The following is a 27,095-nucleotide window of genomic DNA, read 5'->3' as shown; positions in this document are numbered from 1 at the left end:
ACTCATTTAAAAAAGTATTATTTAATTAATTTCATTTAGCGCGTCATCAGAATAAGCTTGCTAAAAACTGATAAGAGTGAAGTTTAAATTTTATTATAAACAATGATTTTAAACAATGAACTTCACCGCACGACCAACAACAACAGCATCCAAGACAACCTACGACCGGTTTCGTCCTTTTTAGGACTCATCAGGCAGACTTAGTCGCGAATAAACCGCTGTTGTGACCTTAACCAAGCGGGCTTAAGTTCAAATGCACTGAAGCGACTGTTTGTGGGTAAAGTCCGAAAAATTGACGCTGCCAAATCGTTTAAGCCGAATGTCGTTTTATCAGTTTTAGCCATTATTCATTTCGGCCATTATCAACAAAGTTGAGATGTTTTATGCCATCGGTTATAAGCAATGAACTTCACCGCACGACCAACAGCATCGAGACAACCTACATCTCAACTTTGTTGATGATGGCCGAAATAAATACTGACTAAAACAATGATTTTGAAATGTCGAGCTAAAATAGTTACGTCATTAATAGTTAAGTGTAAAAGTCTGTTTAATAAATTTGAAGTTATTTATAAGACAAAAATGTTAAAACAAAAATATTTAAGAGAGTGAAAATTTTACTTGAAACTAGATTAAAAAGTACATTACAAAATACGACAAAAAACGACAACAGTAATACTAAAAACACGCTATTTAGAAAATTTTAAATTGTAAACATCTCGTTGTTTACAAATTTTCGACTCGCGAGTTTTAATAAACAATGATTCTAGAACTGAGAGATGGTAAGAGTTTCTCGCTCTGGATAGAATTTCGAATCTACTATCCAGGTAGTTCTCAGCAAAACTAAGGTTATTGAGGAGGTGTTCATGGATGGATAATTGTTCACCTTTTGGCTTAACGTCGTCATTAAAAATAAACCTTTTAAGCTTTTTCGTGACATGCTGCTCTCGCCTGACGTGGAAACGTTTAGATGTTTGATCTACGTAGTCATTTCCGCAATGACATTTAAATATATCATTGCGGAAATTACTGCATTACTGCATTACTTAAATCATGGGTAGGTGTGGCATCTTTCACAATTCCGTTAAGCGGACGGTTGGTGTTGTACACAACACTTAGCGAGACGCTATTAAAGGTGAATTTTATAGCTAATGAAGCTTGCTTAGCCAATCTTATTGAGTTTTCACCCATTTAAGAAAGGCGGAGGTAGACTGGGTAAGGATGTGGGCCGAAAGAGAATAAGCGGTTCATTTTAAAGTGAGTTGCCTTAATTTTCTTCTTGATGACTGTTTCGGGGTAACCAAATGAGAAATAAAAATTTGTAAATATTGTCTAATTCTAAATCCAAACAGTCGGCCGTGCAAATTTGAATAGCTCTGTTGGTTATGCATTGTATGATCTTCAATTTTTGTTTGGTGGGACAAAACGAATTGAATCGAATAAAATGTAGTTTGGACTAAAATTTTCTTTTCTGTACACAGCAGTAAAAAGAGGTTGTTGCTTTTTCTACTAATGTTTATGTCTAGAAAGTGAATTTTTTCGGAAATTTCTTCTTTAAGGGTAAAAACTATGCGTTTGTGCATCTTATTTGGCAAAGTAAAAAAGTTATTGACATTGTTTTTAGAAGGGAAATCAGCAAAACCTTCATCGACATACCTATAATACGCAAGTGGCTTACTGTTATCTAATGAAAGAAGACTATTTCCATAATAACCAACAAAAATATTGGCAAGTTGAAGGCCTAAAGGGATTCCCATCGCTACGCCGCCAATTTGACGAAACATGAGATAATTAAAACTAAAATGTACATTCTTCGTGGCCATACAAAGCATATCATTACAAACAGATCTTGAGAAAGGAGGCGGAAGTAAGTCAGAATTTTACAACTGATCTAAACAAATGTTTAACACTTCATCAAATGGAACGTTTGTGAACAAACTTTTTATGTCAAACGAGGCCATAAAAATGTTAAGTTGGGATAGATTTAAGCTTTTAAGTTAATCAACAAAATTTAAAGAATTAGGTATCAGGTACTGTGTGAATTGAGAATTTTTTTAATACTAGTTCTAATACGGAAATTAAACAGGTAGATAAATTTGACTGTGGTAATTTAGTCATAGATAAGATGGGTCTAAGTGGAATTTATTTTTTGTGTGTTTTTGTGAGTCCATACAACTTAGGGCGCTGTGAGCCAATAGGTTTGAATCAAGAAGTACTTGAGTTCAAAACTTTTTTTTTGGTTTCTCGGTAGGCCATACTTACCTCGATTTTTAGAACTTATAGCTTTTTCTTCTTCATCTCTGATATTTAGTTTGTTAATAACTAAAAGTTTGCAATTTTTAACTTTCAAAATGTTTGAAGTTTATCTTTTGGAATCGGTACTAGTGTGTATTTGTTTGCTTTTATAAGTAATAACAATTACTTGAGAAATATTCTTTTTTATAAAAATCAATAGTTTATGTTCTTAGGATGGTCGTTTTTACCAGTTTTTAATTTTTATCAACGGCATAATATTTTGAAACAATCTTACTTCTTAGTGAAAATTTTTTATACAGAAGTTTTAAAAACCGACTATTATGAAAATATAATTTTACAGCTAAAATATTTTTTTTTGATTTAAAAATTTAAACTTTGTCAAAACGTGTGTTAAATATTAAAACTAGAAAGTTTTGATTATTATTATTAAATTTATATAATTTGAATATACTTAAACGATTGATTGTTTTTAATAACTTAGGTATTTAATTATATCAAGCTATATTTAATTACGAGCTAAACTTACCCAGTATAAAATCAATTAAAAGTTTAAGTAAATAGAGCTTTTCTACTAGTTCTGACGTTTAATTATAGTAAATATTATTTTTAAATCAGTGAACAAAAATAAGTTATGGATAGTTTTGTTCTGCTGTGAAACAAAAACGAAGCCATATTTTTTCTTTGTTAACTTGCCTCCTTTAAACTTATAAGTTATATATTACAAACAAATTTTTTATAGTATTAATCAAAAAAAAAAAGTAGTTAGAAAAATTTTTGATTAAAAAAGTCATTATTTTATTATTGTTCATAGAAAACACGTAAATTTTAAACCATAATTTTATATAACTTATTATCTGCTTAATATATCGTTTGGACGTTTTATTTATTGGCTAAAAATATTTTATTCGCAGTCAAGCAGCAAGCAGTTAGAATTTCACATGAAGTGAGAAGAAACTCTCTGCAGATTCTTGAGCAGGAAACAAGACCTTTGCGGGAACGAGCTAATTCGCTGATTGTAGAAAGTTTTACTGAAGATCAGATCGAAGGAGCTGTCGAAGTTTGCCGCAGGAGCAGAGATTACGCTTACAAGGTATTGGAGCAACAAATTTGTGCTAAACTGTTCATTAAAACTCATAATTTATTAAACAGAGTTGAAATGCTTTCAGGCATAAACAAAAACTTCTACTTAATTTAAATCTATAATTCAAAACTGTATGTTTCAAATAAAATTTCACAAAGTTTTTAAACAGTTTGTAAAATTTTAGATAGCGGAAAATGTTGCTGAGGCTTCCTATGTTGTAGTCGATGCGGTGAAAGCTGAAATTGAGGATATTTTGAATTCAATATCGCATTCACGGCTTGATTTGCGGGAGGACCAAAATAACAGTTAACTTTTAATTTAAATGTATTACGTTCAGAGTATACGAAATAAACTAACCTATAGAATATATTTTATCATTTTTTGCTGTTAGAAATATCTTTTAAATGCACTTGTATGTATTTCTATTGAATAAAAAAAAAACTGTTCATAAATGTAAAAGCGTTCATACTACTAGTGTGTTTATAGACTTATTTAAGATATTTTTAAAATTATTGTGCAAAATTTGTAAATAAGTTTTATTCAATTATTTTTAAACAACAGCTATAACTAATAAATAAAAATCTACCATATCTATTATTTACATTATTTATATATATACTAATCTAAGTTATTTTCAAGCATTTTTTCCTATAAAAGCACTTAAAAAAAAACTCAGATCACTAAACCTTAATTAATCAATATTATGACAACTACACGATCGTAAGCATTAAGTCACCGTTAACTAAGTTCAGACTAGGGGTCGGCAGCCTTATACAAGTCATAGATATATAACTTGAGAATTTCAACATATAACATTTAAACTAGCTTCAGTCCATTTATAAGTTGAAACTTGCTAATGTTGCATTTTAGTTTTACTTTAAACGATTAGATTAATTAGTTCGATCTCAAAATAATATTAAATTTTCATAATAACATAATAAGCATTACTTACATAAAGTTTTAGTTAAAAAAAATCTAAACAGTAATAACTTACAAAAAATTTAGTAAAAATTTCATAATTCTATTGGATTTGTTCTATTTAGTTACTTTCATAAATCTATAATTAAGCAAAATTTATAATTAAAATTGTTTTAAATTAAGTGTCGAGTTTTTTGTGTGGGAGTTAAATATACAAAGAGTTAAACTAAAAATTTTTAAAACATACTCAGTAAAAAATACCTATTTGAAAATTTAAGTTTTAAAATAGAATGAAAAAGAATAAAAATTTCAATCTTGTATAAATGTAAGACATGGTTCCCAAGTACCTTTCACAATTTTATTGTTTTTTTAACTATCTGTAATAGTTTTATGCAGGCACGTGGCTTGGTACGTTTCTGTAAATCTACAGAAACGTAAACTTATATGCGAAAAAACTTGCTTTTATTTCAGCTTAAAAAGACTCTGCTTTCTTAGCTTTAAGTATTCATTTAAACTTAGTTATGCACTCCTTAGAGATAATTTCGACATGTATGTATTGTATTCTCTAGCGTTTTTAGTGTCGTAAAGATTAAACGAATTAAATACATCAAAATTGTAAAATTGTACAACAAAATTGTAATTTAGCGCGTTAAAGCTTTTAATTTGACAAAAAGCTGCATTGCAAAATTGATCCTAATTGAAGCTGTAGCTTCAAAAACCAAAATCATACAATTTTATGTTACAAAAATTTGCATAACTTGTTGTTACTATTGACTACGTTAAATGTTTGATTTAATGAATATAAATGTTTTTGAGTTAAATTGTGATATTTTATACTTATTTTTAATGAATGTTTTCTGGGTTTACACAAGTGGCCACACATAAAGAGTCATAGGGGTGTGGAGCAAAATAAATTGCCTTGTATACACTTATCACTCGTACTTCAACATTCCATTTTTAATGTATTAACATAACTGCAGAGTTTCAAATTAAATTCAATAACATTAGAGGTAGCTGTGTTCCCACTAGGACGTTATCACGCGTCATTTCATATGTTTAAATTTTTGTAGATTCGTAACTTTTTTGAGTTAGCTACGTCCCTGGTTTTATGTAAGTTAGTTGTTGATTAGAGTTCGAATTGCACTTTAATAGCAAAACATACACTAACTTAAGGAGAATTAATCTGAAGAGCAGCTAAAAATTTATTATAGTAACTCTCAATTTTTTTGCAAAATGGGCGATTACAAAAATAAGTTTTAGAAAACCTAATCCAGATCCTTTTGAGTTCTTAAATTTTAGAATAGCTTACAAAGTAAAGTTTTTTATTAATTATTAGAAATACTCTTTTTTAATAATTTCGTAATTATTTTTTTTTAGAATATTAATTCTGATTTTTTATTCTACTGATATTGTTATAAACTGTTTAAATATAGCTACGTATAATACAAAAAGAATGCGAAAACTGAAACAACATTGAGTGAAACTAAAAGTTAAGTATCTAATTATATCATTTAAATTAAAAACATTGTAAAAGTTATTTTTTATTCAATTATAAGACTTTTTTAATACAGTTTCAACGTTAATAGGTTAAAAATTCAAGGTATAATACGAGACTGTTAGTAGCATACTATAAACAAATAATTCGTAAACATGTGTAAAATAAATTTCGAACAAAGTATACTAAATAAACATCAGTTGATCACATAAACTAAAATCTAAAAAAACGTTTGAGGCAACAGCTTTAAGACATTAGAGTAAATATTGAAAAAAAGCAATGTTAATGTGATCCAAAAGTTTGATACAATTTGCTATAAAAAATTCTGAACAAATCACTACTTGATACCGAAACTTAGAGGTGTAAAAATTGCACAGAAGACAATTTTACTAAAAAACTTCCTCTTAAATATGATTGAATTGTAAAAGCAGTTATTTCTTCAATGAAAAAACTGAAGGCATCTGATCAATAAAACTGTAAAATAATAGTTAGTTTTGGTAGGTAGTCAACTTTTATATTACTTATATCTTTACCACTACAAAATTTCGTAACAAAATAAATCAAAAAATTGTTATAACTCACAACTATTTAGAAAATTTACGAAGAAAACACTAGTTTTAAATTATGTAGCATATATACTCAGTAAATTGAGCAATGTTTCACAGTCAATCCAAACAATTATATATTCTATATTATATATTCTATTTCAATAAGATTTATTTAAGCACTGAAGAGGTCTTTGACCGAAACTTAGTTTGTAAAATAAATTCTTGAAAGAAAAAACTCATTATTTCTCCTCTAGTAGTTGAGATCTCTTTATTTGTTTTCTTAAAACCAAAACATATAATAATTATATAATCTTTGAACGAATAAAACAAGCTTAAATTTTTATAAATAAACTTGACAGTTTTTAGGTTTTTGATAGTTCCTATTCTGAAAATAAAAGAACTTATATTTTTTATAAAATTGCAATTTTTTTATTATGCGTTAATGTATGCCCTAAGGTTCTGAGTACTACATTAAGTCGTAAAATGTAATTTAAAAAGTACAGAAAGTTATATTAATTAATAGCTCATGCTTTAATTGCTTTTTAATCTTTACAAACTTAAATATTTTGTCTACCTAACGGCTATGCCTTTGAGTATATTTTAAAACCGAAGTGTGTATTTAGAATTGAACACCTTGAATATAAGTTTTTGTAATTTAAAGACAAAGTCAAAACAGCTAGAACATATCTAAAACTAGGCATGCATCTTTTAAAACTTATACAAACTGTTCAGATTTCCCACTATGTGAGTAAAAAAAATTGTCCTGAGTCATCCTGAGTTTTTTCAGGTCCTTAAACTTTTTTTCACTTTTTTATACAAATAAGAATTAACCTCTTGCATTAAACTGATTACAAAATAACTAAATATTGAAAATAAATCAACTAAACATCGTTCAAATCTAGAAAAAACTAGACCGAAATTTTTAGCAATATTAAATCTATCCAGAATATTTTTAAAAACGCTAAACTGGCTTAAGTCATCCTGATTTAACTTTTATTTCAAACAAGTCTGAGTTATCTTAAGTCATCCTGAGATTTTTTCAAATTTCAAAATATCCTGAGTATCATGAATGTGTGGCAACCCTAACTGTTTTAATGTTACTAAGCTACACATATTTACAAATAACTATATTTTATTTTTGAAACAAAAATTTTTATCAATATAATAAAAAACTTTAAATACATAGAAATTAATAAAAATTCAATACCAAACGTAACTTTATTATTTTATATTTTAATTTTAAAAACAGTACACATCTGAAAAAAAAAAGTTTATTGAATTTCCGTAAGAAAATAAAATTTATAAAAATATCAAATCATTATAAATATTACATAAAGTTTAACTAAAGAAAAAAATAATTAAGAAACATTTAACTAACTGCTAACAGTAACCATCCACAATAAGAAAGGTGTCGAATAACTCAACAAAAATGTTCGAGTCATATTTAAAAGGTCTACAACAACAGACTTTTCTTGTATACTTTTCGTTTCCCCCTGTAATTTGAATACAAATTTATAACCAATTTACTGTATAACTTTATAAAAACTATAAAATGTCATGTCAAACCATAATAAATAATTTTTTTAAACTATTTATAGTACGTAGCACCTATGTGGGGTAAGTACATTTTGAAAGCATACAAAATAGTAATAGTTATTCTTCAAAGTGAATGAAATGAAGAACGAACTAAAGGTTTGAGTCCGTGGTAGTCCAAAAAATGATCCAATTGTTCCGAGTCAACGGACAGCGGGGAGACATAATCACGCTGTTTCTCACGGTACCACCACCGATTGCTTGTGTTGTTCAACAATGTGTAGTGGTACTTGTACAATACGGCTCTAACGAAGGTGGGAGGCTTCTCTTTGAAAGGGTTGTGCTCTAGTAAGTCCAACACTGTTAGAAAACCAAAAAAATTTGTATTAAACAAAAGGTCCAGCATAACAATGTTATCTTTATGGTAATTTACAAAGAAGCTTGTAGTCTTTAAAGCCAACAAGTATAAAACTTTTTTTACTGTTTGTAAATTGTTTGCTTAAAACTTTAATTTTAGATAAGTTGTTGTTGTCTTATTAAAATAAAAGGCCTTAATTTTTATTCGTATGTTTTCTTATTGTTAAATAAAAGTTTTGTACATATAGTGAGATGAAAAAACAATGACGACATGATTAAGAAAAGAACACTTTGACTAACTTAATGTTGACCTCGATAAAAATATAGTAAACATATTTAACTTAACTATAATTCCAACCATTATAACTTTTATAACGAATTAGAAAATAATTTCATGAAAACAATATAAAACAACCTTCCTTCTGCCCGATTAACATCCTGTGTAGCATTGAAACAAACCAGGGATTATGTTGGTACGACCCAAGAGCGGCAAACCACATCTGCCAATCAAGTCGGGGTTGGTGTGGTGCTGATATTTTTTATCATTCAATAAAACACTTTTAATGCACCTAACATTAAATGAGATTCAAATAGCTGACTTACCCGCCCATTTTGGCTTGGTATCTAGTTTTCCTGGTTTGTACTTGAACTGGTATGTCTGTTAAAAAATTTAAGCTAACAATTTGAAAGTTTAAGTTTTGTTATTAACAAACATTTGATTTTTTAAATAGTTTTAATCGTGAGCTTTACTTGAATGATATTGTGTTGCAACATTCACGACACAAAACAAAAACAAAACAAGTGAACACACTTTAGTTTGCAGTATTTCAAAGCTTAACAAACCTAAGGTGAAACTATTAAACTACGTTTTTCTAGAGACTTCACATAAAATAAAGTATTGGAGATAAAGATTAAATAATAAAAAATAAATTACTTTCCACGGTCCATCGACATTAAAGCTGCCCTCTACCACAAGCTCCGGTCTACCGCCAACGCCGGTCATTCTCCTGAATAGTCCGTACGAATGACACAACTCGAAGTTGGACTGATACTGGTGCCACTCCAGCAAAACTGAAGGCAGTTTGTTGTACTCGTGCGAGGGTTGCAGTTGAAAAAATGGAACCTGTCATTACAGTTGAGTACTTAGGAATGGTTTTCAGTAAAAGGATTTTCAAGTATGAAGACCATGGTTTTCAATTTTTGAAAGCAGTGAACCTAAAAATAAATGCGGAAAAACAAAGAACAACGATGAAATTATTATTTTAATTTATTTTTAACATATGTTGAAACTTTTTGTTTATTTTTTATATTCAAAGCTGACCTTAATCGTATTGAGAACTGTTTTTTAGTTGACATACTTTATTATTTTTAAGTTTACATAATCAATTTAAGTTTAGTTCATAACTATGCAGATACATAACTAATCAACAAAAAGAAAAGGAAGTCTCAATTAAATCAATAACGATTCGCATATTTTTGAAAAAAAATTACTAAAATTCTTTAGATAACAAGTCTAATGCAGGGGTTGGCAAAAAGCAGTCTGCGGGCCAAGAGCATGTTTTAAATCATTTTATAAGGGATGTGACCAGCAAAAGGTAAAACTGCAGCCCGAAGGCATGTAAATCTCGCCCGACAAACCGGAAATTTTTTAAACGAACACATTCTTGGGTTTGTCGTAAGAGTAAAAAATATTTTTAATTTCGAAACTTTGTCCTACCTATGGTCCAATGGAAAACTTGTAAAAATTAATCGTTATTCAATAAACTGTTAATTTTATAATTATATTTGTAGAAAGTATAGCATTGAATGTTGTTCATGTTATTTACATTTGCCATCTAAAGTTTGAACTTAATGAGATAATGAGATAATTATTGAGATAACTTATTGAGTTAATTAGAACTTTTCTCTTTTTTTGTTTATCTTGTGCTGTAATACATTAAATTTATCATAATCTATAAAAAGTAAATACTTTACAACAAGACCATTTATAATACTAATAATTTATAACGAATTATCATCAAACTAGCTATAGTATCTAAGAACTTAATTTTAAAACTTTTTTTCTTTAAATAAAAAAATTTCTTAATTACTAGTAAAACATGGATCATGTTAAAAAATTAATTGTTATAAAAATCAAATAAAGTTTGAAACTTTTTCAATCAGTGTAATGTTTATGTCGAACTAACTTTTTTTTAATACTAAAACTTTTGAATTCTTCGAAATTTTACTAAAAAAGTACTAATACTAACTAAAAAAATTAACATATAATAGAAACAAATAATCTCACCATGCTTATCGAAAAAAGAAATACACAAACTGGCAACATAATGAAACACTTGGTTATATGACCAACTTTCTTCGGCAAAGAAGCCTCATTTTCACATAATTGACTGTCGTAAAAAAAATTAACTTATACATGGTCTTTATATGAGTAGAAAAACTCTAATTAAGACTAAACAATAAACCAAAATCAATAACTTATAACCAAGATTAGAGTCTTAGGGGATCCACCTTCTTCTTTAGAAATTGAACTTATTTTTTAGATATTTATTTTACCTATCAGACACTTTTTATTGCAAGTATCCTTTGGAACATAGAGGATCAAACTCGGTGAGTTCAACAGGTTCATTATCTAAGGTGCAAACAAAAAGGCAAAAAATGTTTTACTAAAAAGCTATTATCTACTTTTTATTACCAAACTTCTTTCAATTTTTATATTTATTACTATTTTATCCGTATAAAACTTTTTCCTTTAAAAAATTTTAGTTTAAAAAAAAACTTTGTTCTTTAATTTAAAAAAAAATTGTCTAAAATTAGTATTTTAAAACTTTAAACACGTCAATTCTTTTCGACTTAATCAACTTTTTATTCCTAAAATTTTTGGTCGCTAGATCAAAAAATAATTATAGTTTTTTAGTGTTACGAAAATACCAAGCTTAATATATGTTTTTTTTTTCTAAGGTAAAGTTTACAAACCTTTCAAAAGCTAGTACAGAAAAACTAAGTGTTTATTTAGAGAATGAGCTGATGTTGTATATTAAAGAGCTGGTCTCAGTTGAATTTCTAGAGCTAGTTTTCTTTTTGTAAAAACTAAAGCAAACATTTAGTTATAGGTTTTCTTAACACCCTTTTGAAACAGTATCTAAGTTTTTTAACTTCATGTTATTAAAAATATAGTTGCGTTCTAATAGCTTTAATATAAAATAAAAATTGGAGAAGCTATGATAGTTAGATTAAGTGGATTAAAATTATTAATTTTCAAATGTTGTTATAGCTGTTTTTATTTTATATCTTAAGCTGCAAAGTAAGTGTTTTGTTTTAAGTGTTAGAAATTGTGCTATAAAATCTTTATAAAAAGGAAAGATCAAATTAAGAAGAACTTATAAATTTTGAGCATTACCCCTGGATACATTCAAAATATGTAAATAGTGTCTACATAAACCTCAACGATTGAAGTAATAACTAACCAGTAAACTGCGTTTATGAGAGTATAAATAAATGATATTGCTGCAACCCAAGTAATAATGTATATTGATTTTTCTAAAAACCAATTTAAGTCATCCATTGTAAAATCTGAAACAAATTTTTGAATATTTACATTATTTATAACATTACTTATTATATAATTAAGAAATTTTACTAACAACTTGATATTTTTTTAGATAAGTCAAAAAAATAATATAGTATAACAAAACAACAAAAATAATATATTATTTTCAATCCTTTGTAGAACAGTCAAGTCGTTTACATTATAAGATTTATGTATTTAATCATTTATATTTGTGGAAAAGTAATATTAATTATTTAACTTTACTTCGATAGTGTTTTTTAAACCTTAATAAACATAAAACAATATTGGATAGGTTGTGTTTGCTTATTAATTATTACTTAGTATTTTTATTATAGGTAAATAAAAAAAGTAATTTAAGTAAGTAATTTAGTTAGGCGTAAACCAGTAGTGATTCAGAAATAATAATTTTTGTCATAGAATAACTATATAAAAAGAGGTAGATAAATTCGCTAAAATAAAAAGTAAATAAAATGTTTTGACTACTTTAGCTAAAAACACTTTAACTAAAACTCAAAAGCACTAGTGTTGTTTAAAAAAGTGCACTTGAACAAAGCGTGAATAGAGATTTTATTAAATATAATTCTTTTTTAAACACTTTTTAAATGACTTATCATGCATAAAAAATTATCTTCATTTATTATAAACACAAACCGTTAATAAAGCATTTTCGTTTTTATTAAATCAAAATATGAAAGATAATTAATATATTATTACTTACTTAATATTAAAGACTTGTTGGAAGTAAACAATCTTTTAAATAATATTGCAAAACCAACGATTGCACACGAATTAGCAAATGTTTTATAGTTCCAAAGGGTATCTTCTTTCAAATCAGCTAAAAAGGTACGAAAATACATTAAAAAAAATTCATTAAATTTGCTGAAAAGGAAATATATGATAAGTATTTCATTTGAAAAACTTGTATTTAATGCAATAAAAGCTTATAAGACTCAAGTTAAACTATATGTACATAGAGTAAAACTTAAATATTTGTTAAAACACAAATTTTTGTAAAAAATGACTAAAAATGAAGGTTACATGGCTATTCAAATTACGACAATAGATGTTGACAATTAAAAAGTTTTATAAAAAGTTTTAAAGGGCCACATTTGAATAGATAATTTAAATTTGAAAAAAAATGCTCATGTAGGTCTACTTAAAAGAATATATTATAATGTAAAATTTTATTTTTTAAAACAGAAAACTCAAAATTACTAAAAATAGCCATAATTTAGTTAGTTTTTAAACTTCTTTTAACCGCATCTCAAAAATATATTAAATTTGAAAATAATAAAAATGCTCATTTAGTCTAATAAGATTACAGTAGTAAAATATAATTAAAAAAAAATTTTTTTAACTATAATTTGCAATAACTGAGAACTATTATAATTTGAATTGTCTTAATTTCAATTTTTAGAATTTAAGTAGTCATGCACCCAAAAATGAGACTACAATATTTAATAGTATAGTTGATAGTTAAAACTACTTTTTTAATGTTTTTTTTTATACTGAGTCTTAAAATAAGTCTTTATAAACAAAAACATTATTGCAAGCTTCTAAGTTATAAAAATACTAATTAAAAATAAATTTTTCTTATTTTACCAAGTCAACCTATTTTATATCTGAAATTATGTTAATTATGTTTTGTGTCAAAAACTATTAAAATAGAAGTTATAGAAAGCTATATTTTCTAGTTTATAAAATAAACTTGTTTCTAGACCATTTCCAATTACTACAAGTCAACAATTCATTAACATTAAATGTACAAAAGACTCTCACAGGGTTTAAAATAATTATTATATACACTGAACGTAAACAAAAATAAAACAAACTATTAAACATATGGTATTAACCTAGCATGATATCACATCAATATCTATCTGAATCTTATTCTATTTGGGGTCTATTTTAACTATAATTTTAGGCTAAAAATGATATTTTATAAATATATATATAAAATTTATAATAAAATCAAACTTATTTATCATTAAGCAATAAAACTTGAATATTTAATCGCTTTCATATTACAATGTGAATCGACTATATTAATACAATATTTTGTATCGATTACAAATCTATAAAATAAAAGCGACTAAATACTTAAGTTTAACTAGTTTATATAAATAAACATAAATCTATTTATGTATCTGTTAAGCTTGAATAAAACAAAGTATCTTTTTAGACTAAACATATTAGGCTTTAAACATAGATTTTTAGCCTAAAATTATGGTTAAAATAGACACTGCATATAATTTATTTTCAGTTCGATATTGGTGCGACATCATGCTAGGTAATTAGCAAAAGTTTTAAGCAAGTATTTCAACTAACACTCATTACTGTAATGATTAACATTCTTTTTTTGACCAAAAATCTTTTTGGTTATAAAGTCAAAATGATAGTCATCAAACATTGGTAAACTCAGCAAAATAGTCAAAAAATTGAAGAAGTTGTAGTTTCCAGTCAAAATTATTGCAAACATCAAGAATATCTAAAAGTTAACATTATGTGAAATTTTAATTTAAAATAAGTCTTTTTGATAGTTCTACTTTTTATTATAACAATTAAATATATCGAACTTTTTTAAATCAAAACAACGTAGTTTGAAATTACTATAAAGATAACAACTATTTTTTATAAAAATAAAAATGTTTTCATTAAAAATTATTTAAAAACTTAAAGGATCACCTGAGCATATCCAGATAAAATTCTCCACGATCTTATAGGAGCGAGAAAGAAAAACGGCAATCCTATTTCAATAACATATGTCATTATAACTGACAACTTTTGTATTGTTGATGGTAACTGATGTGCATACCAAGCAAGCCATGTTGGAAGGCACTGATTTTAATTTGAATACTTTGTTAAAAATAAATCTTAACTAGTTTAGTCAAATTGTATACATTTTGTACTAAAGTTATTTTACAAATTTACTGATTTCAATTTTAAAAAATTAGTGATTTGATGAAAACCAAAATTAAAAAGTATAGATAAACTTGTATTTCGTATACATTTACTTATTATTAAAGACTTTATAGCTTGATAAAACCTATTGGTTGAAACATTGTTGCTAAAGAAACTCTTTGAATAATTAATGTTAAAATTTAACATACTCAAATTAAAGATGAACATTTTAAATGATTTTTGTTCTGATGGCAATACAAACTTTAATAACTATTACTAAAAAGTTTGATAACTATTAAAAGAAATATTCAAACTTGAGATTCGTAATGATAATCAAGTGCATTAAGTTTCCACCAAGTTGGGCATCCACTTGTCAATTTTACTATGCCAGATGAAAACATCAATCTAAACATCAGCCATTTCACCAAGAACCACGGAACTACAGCATGATGTCTTCTGTAATGACATGTGATATGCTTAATAATTCTAACTGTATTGTTGTACTGCAGTGGAAACTGATTTGATTTTTGTTTGTTTTTTGTATTAAGAAAATTAAATCATAATTGGATGAAAAATTACATTTTTTATTTTTAGTTTTGTTCCAAATAGCAGCAGTAAATTAAATTTTAGTTATTATATAAACAAAATAACTAAAAAAAATTATTATAGTTTTAAAATGTTTCACTAATAATACTTTACTTGTAAAAAATATTTTGTATTAATTCAAAAAACTAAATAATTTGCATCATGTATTTATTAATATTATAATTGTGAATAAAAACTATTTTTAACATATTTACTTATTATTTGTATTTGGCAAGGTTGGAGCAAGCAAGACACATAAAAATCCAGCTTCTAACAGCAAAGTGTCCCATTGAAACCACAAAAATGAAGAGCCAACCTAAATTAAACGTTTAATCAATAAAGCAACTGACTAAAGTTATAATTCAACCAACATGTGATTGTTATTTGGTAGTATAAAATAAAATATTTAGCAGGAAACAAATCTGTAAATGTGTAAATCGTTTCAATAAAATGTATATTTTTTCAAATTTTTAAAAAATATCATAAAATTAAATAAGTTCACGAAAAAAAATACTACTCAAATACAAATATAGTGTTGAAAAACAAGATAAGGATTTTGTTGTATTTTAAAAAAATTATATAGAAAAAGTGGAATTAAATGGTATATGGCTACACAGTACTTAAATAACTTTATAACTTTTAATAGTGAAGTGTAACAAACTAATACAAGTTTTATTCTTTTCAAGCAACAACTAAAAAATGTTTAACCTTTAAAATGTTTACTAACTTATTTTAAAGTTATATAAATAGACTAAACACTCAATTTTATACAAATTTTGTTCTTGTTGGCTAAAAAATCAATTATTTTTCTATACTAACTTTGTTTATAATACTAAATAAAACTTCAAACTATTTGTACATTTAGCTGTATTAATATTAATATTTAAAAATAGAATTAAAACTACTATATTTACTTTCACTGATTATAAAAATGTTACAGAAAAAAATTGTCTTTAAAAAATGTTAAAAGTTATAGACACTGACAAGATTTTACAGTCAATTTTTTTAATTAATTCAAAAAATCTATTTCTTTAATTCTTTAATATCTTTTACTAGTGTGTAACAAGACTGAAAAAGTTTTTTTAATTGTAAATACTGATTATTAAATAAAAGCTATGTGCAGTGCACTAAAACTGCTACTGATAAAAGGTAAGCTATTAATTAGCAAATATTTTTTGTATAATTGTAAAGAGTAACAAAAATTTAGATAAAAATTGGGATTTGTAGTAAACCTTTACAAAAGCACTATAAACTCAAATCTTGTTCTTACAGAAAAAAAAGTAAAAATTTTTAATAGAAAAATAACTTTATGAAAAATTTCTTACTTTGAAGACAGATAAGTATAGCAAGTACATGGAAAAATAAACAATAGAATTCCTCCAACTTTTTAAAATACCACTCAATATTCCAAATATTGTTCCTTAAAAATAAAAATTTCAATAGTAAATAGAATCAAACTACAACACAACTAAAATAAGCAATAGTATACACCTGATGCTGACATTATAGGGGAAGTGAAATAATACTTGCTACCTTAATTACTGTTACCCTTGTATTTAACTGATCCTTTTTTCAGTTTTATAAAACTAAATACTTATATATAAAATATATTTTAATTTGAGTTAGTTTAAAAATCTCTAAAACCAGTATTACATTATTAGGCATTGACCAATGTTTATTAGGTATAAACTGCAATAAATTGATTTTAGTGTTAGTAACATTACATTAATAAACTTTTACTTTCGAAGTTAAAACAAAAGATCTATAACTTTAATACTCATGAGAATGCACTTTCATAAAATTAAATACTTTTTTGTAAATATTGAACTAGTAAGAATAGTTTGATATTTGAAACATATCGCTATAATGGTGACTTTAGGCGAAAATAACTAATATAAAATTTAGAAAACTTAAATTTTATTTACTTAAAAACTAACCAGTTATACAAAAAATCTCCATAGAGTTTTCAGGTGAATATTGAAAAAAGTATATAAGAGTTGGAACTTGAGAAAAGAGAGTTTCAGCTGAAGTAGATTTGAATTTTGTTTCGGCAGTTTTAACATGCTTTTCAACAACATTTGCAACTGGAATAATTCCATTTCTTCCATACAAACCTAAATAAAGTTTTATTTACTACAGTATGTAAAAATTTTTAGACATTGTTATTAAAGAAATAATTTTACATACTTTCAATGTTTTAAACAGTTTTCTTATAAAACCAAGCTTAAACTTTAGAGTTAGCCATTAAAGTTATCAAAAGTTGTTTTTATATAAGTTATTCTACACTATAAATATGTATTTTTTTTTCATAAAACCATTTTTTAAATTTTAAATATAATTTTTAAGTTATGTACATTTTCTAGATCACTGATATTCTATTAAACTACAATTTAAATAATCAATAATTTAAAAATAAATAAATACAGATTAGTATACAACAAAACAGTTTTACAATTTAACTATGTAAACAGTAAATCATTTAGAACTTTAACAAACCAGTAATTTGTGTATAAAGTGAATAAAAGGCAAATATGTAAGTCAAAGATATTCCAGTAAGAAAAAGGTCCTGCACCCTTTTGGTACACTGCATAGTTTAAATCTTGACCATTAGCTAAAACCGAAAACAAAATAAACTTTAGAATATGTACTGATATGAAGATGTTATCAATTATTAACCATTTAAAATTTATAAGAACTGTTAATTACAACAACAACAAAGATTAACTGTAAAAAAAATATTCAACTCAAAAAACTAGTGTTATTTATACCATTGTTTCCTAAAGGGAACACCTGTGCACAGTAAAATGCAAACAATATTATACTATGTACAGAACTTTTTGTAAAAATTAGAGTAATTTGAATATATTATAATTTTTTACATGTACATTATAAGCTATAATTGCTTTTTTTAATTAAAATGAAATTCAATACTACAAGTTTTTTTTTGTATATGTGTACGTACACCACTTGGTTTCAAACTTGCTTTGTTGAACTCAGAGAGTTTTCAAAGCTATCTCCCTTAGACCACACAGTTTTAGTTTATACATTTTTTTTAATTTTTATAACTTATAGAAACAGGATTTACTTATAGGGTCTACTTTGCAAAAAATATTTGAAGACTTTTGGAAAATATTAGTTTATATTAGTACTTAATTAGTACTATAGATACATTAATAGTTAATACTAATGTTATTTAAAGTTTTTTTTGTATATGTGTCAGTAATGGATTCAAATCTTGTAAAATTCAAAATTCAACCCAAAGAAGCCGCTATTATGACTCCTACTTACACCATCGGACCACATATTATAGTGTTATCAATCTTTTAAAAAGTAAAAATAGATGCATTCAAAACTGTATGAAGTATAGTTGTAAAAAAACTTTAAATCTTAAATTTTTTTCATAGCATAAACAATTTTAAGTAAATACCTAGCATAATGTTGCAATAATATCAAACTGAAATCATAGAATATTTGATTTTTTTTAACCATAAATTTAGGCTGAAAAACAATGATGTTTGCGTAATAAGTCTAAAAAGATATTTATATTTTGTCAAGCTATATAAATGCATAAATAGTTGTTTATTTATTTAAAAAATAAACAAGATAATAACTTTTAAGTAAGAGATTGTATATGTATATCATATATTTTTTATGCCAAACTACAAAAAATTCTAATTAGTTTCAGCTAAAATTTAAAATTTCAGAAAATCTCAGAAAACGTTTATCGTTGCAAGGGGTGGAGTTTGAGACTGATGTTTTTTTACCATAAAAAAAAAAAAAATGGAATTTCAGACAATATGTTTCAAAACATTATACCAATTTAAAAATAAAAACATTTAACTTTAAGCCTAAAATTATGGTTAAAAAATGTCAAAAATTGTATAATTTTAGCTTGGTATTGGTGTGACATCATGCTAGGTAATTACTAAATTTTATGCTCTATGTTGTAAACACTTAATTATAAACTTAAGCTAGTTTATCTATAGAAAGTTAACTTTTAGAAAAGTATATTTTTGTGCACAGTAAAAAAAAATATTAAACTATGAAAAACTATTATAAATAAATAAAATCGTGTACAATTTATGTGGACAACTGTATGTTTGATTAAAAAATAAAAATAATATTATCATGTATAAGTGCATTCAATCTGTGTTGTAAGTGTTTGCTCAATACTTACCTAGTGGCTTACAAATATCCACTGCTATTAATCGCTCCACTGAACACAAATATAAAATATTTTAGAATCGAAATAGATAAAAATAATGAATGATTCTAACGGGGGTAGGTGCCAGCATTGCTGACTCATCAGTCGGCATAGTCTCTCAGCTGCAAATTCTAGGCGCTTCTGATTAATTAATAGTTAGCTTCTTGTTATTTAGTGGTGTACGACTCGAAAACCGAAAGGTTCCTTTGTACACCAGGTCCTTAGACCAAACTTTTTAAGCGCTTTTTTTATCGTTCAATAAACAATATATACTTTATTAGTTTACACATCTTTTTTTTTCAATTTACAAATTTATCATAATTCTGGGTAAAACTTTGGGATAAAAGTTTAACATAGATGTTTTTAACGTAATACTGTTGTATCAGTGCTTTATCTCATTTGTATAACGGGTCCGATTGTACATGTTCCGGAATTCCCAGTTTTTTGCTGACTTTCGACTTTCAACTTTAAAACTTTCAACAAATTGTTCTTAGTAACAACAAAATAATATAAACAAAAACAAGAAGTATTAACTAGTTATCCTAGTAACAACAGGGTGATATAATGAAAAATTAAGAAATAAACACTAATCAAACAAATATAAATGTGAGATTAACCCTCATACTATTTATCTTCTATACAAGATTATACACTTATATTTTTAAGCTATGATTAAATAGAAAATTTTATCATAGCTTTGTTTATTTTCAGATTTTGTTTAGAATTAAAAATGGCCAGCAACTTCATTAAATTTATTATTGAAATTAAAGAAAAATTTCCAGAAGGTATTTCAAATAATGATTTTGAAAAATTATTGTTAAAAAATAATGAATCTTTTCTTTTTATAAAAAAAATAGTTAAAAATCTTGAAAATACACTTCATTTAGATTTTACTAAAGATTACATTTTTCCCTCACCAGGACTCAACAAATAGTTTACCTAGTACACATGGTGGTCCTGTTTTAGGTCCATTAAAATTGGTTAAGAAAGGGCTGGTACCAAATTTTCCAACCTCTTCTAAAGTTTTTGAACCACTGAATATTCAGGGTAAGAGGGTTCTAGGTTTATCAAATAGTATATATTTAGTATATATACCCCCCCATCAAATAGGCCATAGGGGGGGGGGTCCACTTTGTTTTTTACAACTTGATCTTATTTTGTAGAATTTAATCTGAGCTATCAGACACTTTTAACCGCTTAAAAAAACTCAAAGTAACTTTTGAGATATAAGCGATTAAAGAAAGGGCATTCAATAGGTTCCTTATAGAAGGCAAAAACTAAAAATGCGAAAAAAGACTATTTCACTAAAAATCTATCTCCTCCTTCATTTTTTGAGTAATCTTTCTGAAATTTTTACAGAATATGTATCATTAAACTTTAAAGAGATCTATTGTAGGAATTTTTTTAATTTTGAGTAAAAAAAAAATATTGTCAAAGAACTACCCTTTTTTTTAGTTTTTTGTGGATAAAAGTTTTATTTTTCAAAATTTAAAAAATTCCAACATTAGGATTCTTCAAAATATTAAAAGGAACATTTCCTGAAAATTTGAAGAAGATTGCTTGAAAAATGAAGGAGAAGATAGATTTTTAGTGAATTTTTAAATTTCCGAGAAAATTGACCCCAAAAAATCTGCGGTCCCATACGTTTGCATCGGAAACTGTTTACAAAAAATAAAATATCTCAAAAGTTAAATGATATTTTTGAATTCTATAAAAACAGGCTTGTAGTTTGTATTTTAAGCTTTCATATAAAAGCCAAAGTTAATTTTTGTAAAAAAAAATGTCGGACCCCCCCCCCCTATGGCCTTACTATATGCATTTAAAAAAATGTTTTAGATTATTTAACATAAATTTGCAGATTACCCTTTTTAAAATAGTTTAAGACAAATTCTCCTATGACTTTTTTATAAGAGTTTTTTGTTTGTTATATTTATTTGTTAAAAATAATAACAAATGTTGATTTTTGTTAGTATTTTAGAATTTAAAAATATTTTTGTAGAGTTTTTAATAGTTTTAATTAGATATTTGTTGGTTTAAAGTTGCAACAGCTGATTGTGAGTTCACATTGGTGGCAGTGACCACACAATTGGATTGTTGATGTATTTTTTTGTTTCAGCGTCGGCATATACTTGCTTGGGAATTTAATCTTCATGATTTTCCCACACTTTGTGGTTTTAATGTTGAGTTTATAACCTTGTGAGTGTTTGCTAAATGACATGTCACCAAAGGATTTTTATTTCAGTTAAATAAATAGTTTTTTTTGGTTAGTTTAATGTTAATTTTTAAGGGGAAGGTAGAATTACAGGTGATGACAACTCACTTCAAAATACGTTTATTGTTGTAGAAGGAACAATGAGACTGATGTTTTTCTACCAAAATTCTATTTTGACTTTTAGTTTTGGGCTTAATGATTTTCCCACACTTAGTAGATTTTAATTTTGATATTTTAACCAAGGATTATCTACAGAATAATGTTCCCACCATGGGATTTAAAAAAAAAAATAATAGCTTTAATAACAGACATGCACCATATTTTATACTTCAATGTTTTTCAGATTTATACTAATTAATTGTAGTATAAAACAAATGGACATGACTAAAACACCAGAGCAACTCATGGAATACAGAGTACAGACAGCATTTGCCATCACAATTTGGGAGCCTATAGAATCAAATCTTTGACACATACAGAGGATCAAAAATAACTATATTCATTGACAATGATACAAAAAATATTCAATATGTATTATTTATTTAAATTTTTTATTTATTTAATTATTAATATGATGATATAATAAGTAAATTTCAAAAAAAGTGTAAGACAATTATAAATGATAGATAAGTTTTTTTTTTCATGTTGTTTGTCATCTAAAAGTTTAAGAATTATAATTTTGTTTATTTATGTTTTATTTTGAAAAATTTACTAAGTTGTAGATCATCAAATATTTTTTTTTTTTAATTTATAGTTATTTATCTGAACAAATGAACAGTTGAGATTACTTAACAAAAATATTTCATTCATTTTGTAAATACAATTTTGTTTTAACATAATTTTAATCAAAACAATGGTATTTATTAAATTTTTTTTTATCAAAAAATTGTATTTGTTTGAAAAGACTATGCATGTTAATTATTTTCTAGAAAGTTTTCTCGTATACTTGATTAGTAACTTACAATATTTAATAAAAATTTTTGTCTTCATTTTTAAACTTGTAAAGCAAGCTTTTCTTATGGTCATAGAGTAGTCTAACATTTTTTTAAATATAAAATAATATTGGTTATAATATGCAAAATTTAACTATAAACTACAGTGCATATTTATTTAACTAAAAAGATTTTCTGAATTTTTTAATATGAATTATTTTTCTTTTAAGTCATTATGTTTGTGATTTTTGTTATATTTTTCTTGAATTGGAGTACTACATTTTTTCCTTAATTAAAAGTTTTATAAGGTATGGTATTAACTCCATTAGAACCTATCGAGTTCACTAACTTTGATCGCTCATAACTCAAAAGTTACTTTGAATTTTCTTAAGTCTTTAAAAACTTCTGGTAGCTAAGTTGAAACTCTTAAAATTTGATAAACTAATGGTGGATCCCCCACCCCTACTGTTTTAATTTATAAAATATGATTCATATTTTTAAAGGGTCGCTTTTCAACCTTGTTACATTTTTATGTTAAACAAAACCGAATTGTATAATAGACTCATAGAATTAAAAAATATTATCAAATATTTTATAAAATTCCAATAAACTAATTTAAGGGCATAGGGGTACTAAAACTTTTTTTTTTAATTTTGTCCTTTTTTGTTTATAATCAGATAGTATACTTGTTACACTTTACCGCTTGTTAGATTAAAGTAGCTAACAAGATATAAGGGACCAAAGTTAGATTCAGAGTAGTTGTTTATAAATTTTAAACAACTTGTTAGAAACAGATTTTTAATTTTTTTTTTTTAATAAATAATATTTCTTTTTTTAATAATTTCTATCATAAAATTTTTAATGCCATTTTTTTTTAACAAAGAAAGTTAAAAATTTGAATTATGAGCTAAAATCACTGATAAAATTTTAAACTAGCAATAGGTTGACATATTTTATGATTATTAGTGTTTTTTATCTTAATATTATTGTTATTTATTTATTTTTACTATTTATTTATTTTTTTCAAAAAGAAAAAATTTATTTACTATTTTCAGTGTTTTTTGTGGTTGTATACATTATTATTTTGGTATAGTTAAACTCATATATTTAAACATTTATTAAAGTTTGTAAAAAAAAGATAGTTTTAATTAAAATGATGTTTGTTTGTAAAATTTGTTTTATACTATTTTTTAGTTTAAGCATTTATTTTTATGGAAACAGCTTTATTTTACTTTTTTTTAAATTATTGCAGCTTTATTTATTATTTTTTTTTTTTCAATGTTATAGCTTTATTTTACCTTTTTTTTAATTATTGCAGCTTTATTTATTATATTTTTTTTTCAATGTTATAGCTTTATTTTACTGTTAATTATTTTTGGATAATTTAAAATAAGTTGGTAGTAGAGTCGAAATTCTTAAACACACATAAAAAAAAAATAAAAAGATCAAATATTTTTATTTATTTTTTTTTTTTTTTTGAGTAAAATATTAAATGTTGGTTGTAAAGTTTAATAATCTCATTTTTCAAAGAGCTCTTTGTTTTAGAGTTTAAATTTCTTTTTAATTTTTAGCTCATTATAATTTTGATTAAGTCTGGGTATGCAACTCGATGACCGAGAGGTATTTTTGTTATTCAGGTCATTAAACCAAAAAATTGTTGATCAAATTTTAACCAAGTTTGTTCTAAAATACATTTTATGATATTTTAAATTGTATTGCTTTTAAAATGAAGGACGAGATAGGTTTTCGATGAATTTGTTTTATTTATGAGAAAATTGCCCTTAAAATTTTTTATTCTATATGGTTGTATCCTAATTACTTTACAAAAATTGTTATATCTCAAAAGTAATAAGTTATTAGTTTTGTAAAAACTATCTTATAGCATATAACTTAAGCTTTGAAATGTAAGGCTTATTTATTTGTTTAAAATGTTAGAACCCCTTATCCCCTTAACATTTAAAAAATTTAATAATTTATATTTGCTAGTTACTTCTTTCAAAATTAATGTTATAAATTTTTCATGATAACAAAAAACTAGCTTTTGAAAAAAAGAAGACAAAACTTTAACCTTTTACAATGTAAATCGTTCAATATCGACTGATCTTAGTGTCAAAATTCCAAAAAAAAAAACCGGTTAGGACTATTTAAAAATTAAATGCTTTTCTTTCTATCAAGCTGCAAGCTATAAATTAAAAATTTTAATCGTTATACAATTATTACGGCCAAAATGAAACCTAAATTTTTCTTTTTATTAATATATTAAAATTAACTTTATATAAACTTATTTATGTAAAAAACATAAAGTATAGTGTAAAAAGTGTAAATGTTAAGTATAGTTCAAATATTATAATGATTTTAAGAATAGTTAAAACAATTTTTTCAAATTTTATACAAAAAATACTTAAAATTTGTAGTTATATGATAATATATATGTTCAATAGTTAGCCTTGCTTGTATCTTATATGCTTAAGTTGACTAGGCTATTTATTTCGCAAACTATACAGTTTTAGTTATAGAAAATAAGTAAATAATAATAAAAGCCTAAATTTTAGTAAATTTTAGACTGTATATTAAATTTTAAGATTTTGTTTAATTTAAAACAAACTTGATTTAATTAGCTTTATAATTAAAAATAAACTTAATCTTATTTCTTAAGTTCTTACTATAAAAAAGTTCTTATTGATGAATATCGATTTTATAACGTAAATACCAATAATTTTCTTCTAAATCTTGTATTATAACCAAAATTTTAATTTCTAAACGTCTTTTATAAAAATGTTAAGTCTATGTCATAACATTTGCTTTAAAAAAATATCGTTGATTTAAAATTTGTTTGTCAATTGCAATTTTACTTTAAAATTGAAATATAATTTTTACTCATCCTTAATATCTAATCAAACTATTAATATTTAATTTTGTGTAGTTATATATTTATTTTTTTTAAATTTAACTTAAATTTATTTTTAAAATTTAACCCTAGAAAAATAGTAAATATTTTTGTATCATATTATGATCTTGATTTAGGTGAAATATGCAAACTGAGTGTATTATCGGTTTGTATATTTAACCTTTCGAATTTATTTTTTTCTTCATTTAACGCTCAATAAGCGGTCGATAAGTGGTTTTCAGATTAAATTTTGCGATATGATGATAAATGTTACAATAGATAAAAATTATTTTTTTGTCTCTGATTGTTCAGTTATAATTTACTATTTAAACATTTGAAGTTTTGTTACTGATTTGAATTATTTGAGCTTGTTTTGTCCCTGATATTAAATTTTAATCAACTAATGATAGTAGGGGATTTCCGGAATTTCTACAAAATGACTCTTGTATAACTAGACAAAAAAATCCAAAACTTATAGACTACTGCATCCGAGCCAGAATACTTGTCATAATCTTAATCTTTAGTTCTCTGCTCAACGGCGTAGGGCATAAATTGTCTATAAGCATATCGCCACGAAAGTAATCGAGAATAAGAATTAACCTAAAAACAAAAAAAAAGCATATATGTACTTGTTAAGTTTGGTCATCTGAAAGTTCATAAACTATGACAACACTGCTCTGCGGAATAATATTACAATAGCTATATCTACAAAATCTGTAATCGTGGCAAGTTATGAAGACAACCATGCTAAAAGTTAGTAGATTGTTTTTACACTTAGATTCTTATGCACCTAGTCGGTCAAATTCTGTAAAGAAAAATAATTTCGAACTGGTTGGTTAAAGATAAGTAAATTAATTTTATCTGGTGTGCATACTGCATACAACTAAGTTTTTAGTAGTTTTTGTGTACAGCTTTTGAAAAGGTTAAAAACAACTGCTAAAATTTTTGATTCAACATTTGTAAAGTTTTTAACATTTATGATAATTTTATGTTTAATACCGTGTATAAGTTTTTCTTATATCCATAACTTAAAATGTTTAATAACTGCTTTCATTCTTCACATCTTATGCTAGACTCTTAAAGATTTGTTGGTCGTAATTTACTAATCTAAAAAGATAATTACTGCAAAAGTAGCGTAGCAGTATTTTAAAAATGAACAATTTTGTAAAAAAAATTTTAAACTTTAAAACACTTACACTTTTAAATAAAATTTATTCCAAGTTTAATAGAAGGAATTTCATATTTACAGCGTATTCTTAAAGTATGCTGTATATTTACTTACAAAACAAAGTTTGAGGCTCCTTAACTTTACATTTTTTTATAAAAAAAGCTGTTTTTTTAAATATAAGCTATGTAAAAATTTTTCTTGCTAGCTATAAACATAAGGTTTTAAATTATGTTAATTTACAAAATGTTATAAGTTTAATAGTATAAGTTTGCACTATTTGTGCGATTCTTGTTTCGTTTATGTAGATTTTTAGTAGATACTTATTGCTTCTGGTTTGTCTCTGATTAAAGCCTTGTTTGTTAAGTTTTTGAACTTTAAAGTTTTTAGAGCGTGTTACACATGAGTGTTTAAATTTGAATGCTTTTTCTCTTTTCTGTTTTAAAAATC

At 25.2% G+C, this 27,095-nt stretch overlaps 1 protein-coding gene across 1 annotated transcript; it reads right to left on the bottom strand.

Annotated features, from left to right (window-relative positions):
- Positions 1 to 5,780: 5,780 nt before the first annotated feature.
- LOC145849421 (lipase maturation factor 2-like) lies at positions 5,781 to 18,162 on the bottom strand. Its single transcript, XM_082954468.1, has 16 exons — positions 17,742 to 18,162; positions 17,183 to 17,359; positions 16,571 to 16,665; positions 15,461 to 15,561; positions 14,975 to 15,116; positions 14,445 to 14,597; positions 14,088 to 14,247; positions 12,478 to 12,594; positions 11,656 to 11,761; positions 10,476 to 10,578; positions 9,123 to 9,311; positions 8,792 to 8,846; positions 8,604 to 8,717; positions 7,986 to 8,191; positions 7,677 to 7,791; positions 5,781 to 6,224 (listed from the first exon to the last, which is right to left on the bottom strand). The coding sequence occupies exons 1-16, from the start codon at positions 17,833 to 17,835 to the stop codon at positions 6,190 to 6,192; spliced, it is 1,962 nt and encodes a 653-aa protein (XP_082810594.1). The 5' UTR covers positions 17,836 to 18,162; the 3' UTR covers positions 5,781 to 6,189.
- Between the last annotated feature and the right edge of the window lie 8,933 nt (positions 18,163 to 27,095).

The sequence above is a fragment of the Thalia democratica genome, chromosome 1 (genome assembly GCF_965202585.1).
Source record: "Thalia democratica chromosome 1, ktThaDemo2.hap1.1, whole genome shotgun sequence".
NCBI classification, from domain to species: domain Eukaryota; kingdom Metazoa; phylum Chordata; class Thaliacea; order Salpida; family Salpidae; genus Thalia; species Thalia democratica.
The sequence above is the reverse complement of the archived record's forward strand: the minus strand, read 5'-3'. Positions and strand labels throughout refer to the sequence as shown.

What these genes read in the sequence shown, in the direction of transcription:
- LOC145849421 (XM_082954468.1), bottom strand. Translation starts at nt 17,835, where the DNA reads ATGCAGTGTACCAAAAGGGTGCAGGACCTTTTTCTTACTGGAATATCT. An exon ending in GGAGATTTTTTGTATAACTG is followed by an intron (nt 16,666 to 17,182) that starts GTTAGTTTTTAA and finishes TTTATTTTTAAG; the next exon opens with GAACAATATTTGGAATATTG. An exon ending in CAACAAGTCTTTAATATTAA is followed by an intron (nt 11,762 to 12,477) that starts GTAAGTAATAAT and finishes AATTTGTTTCAG; the next exon opens with ATTTTACAATGGATGACTTA.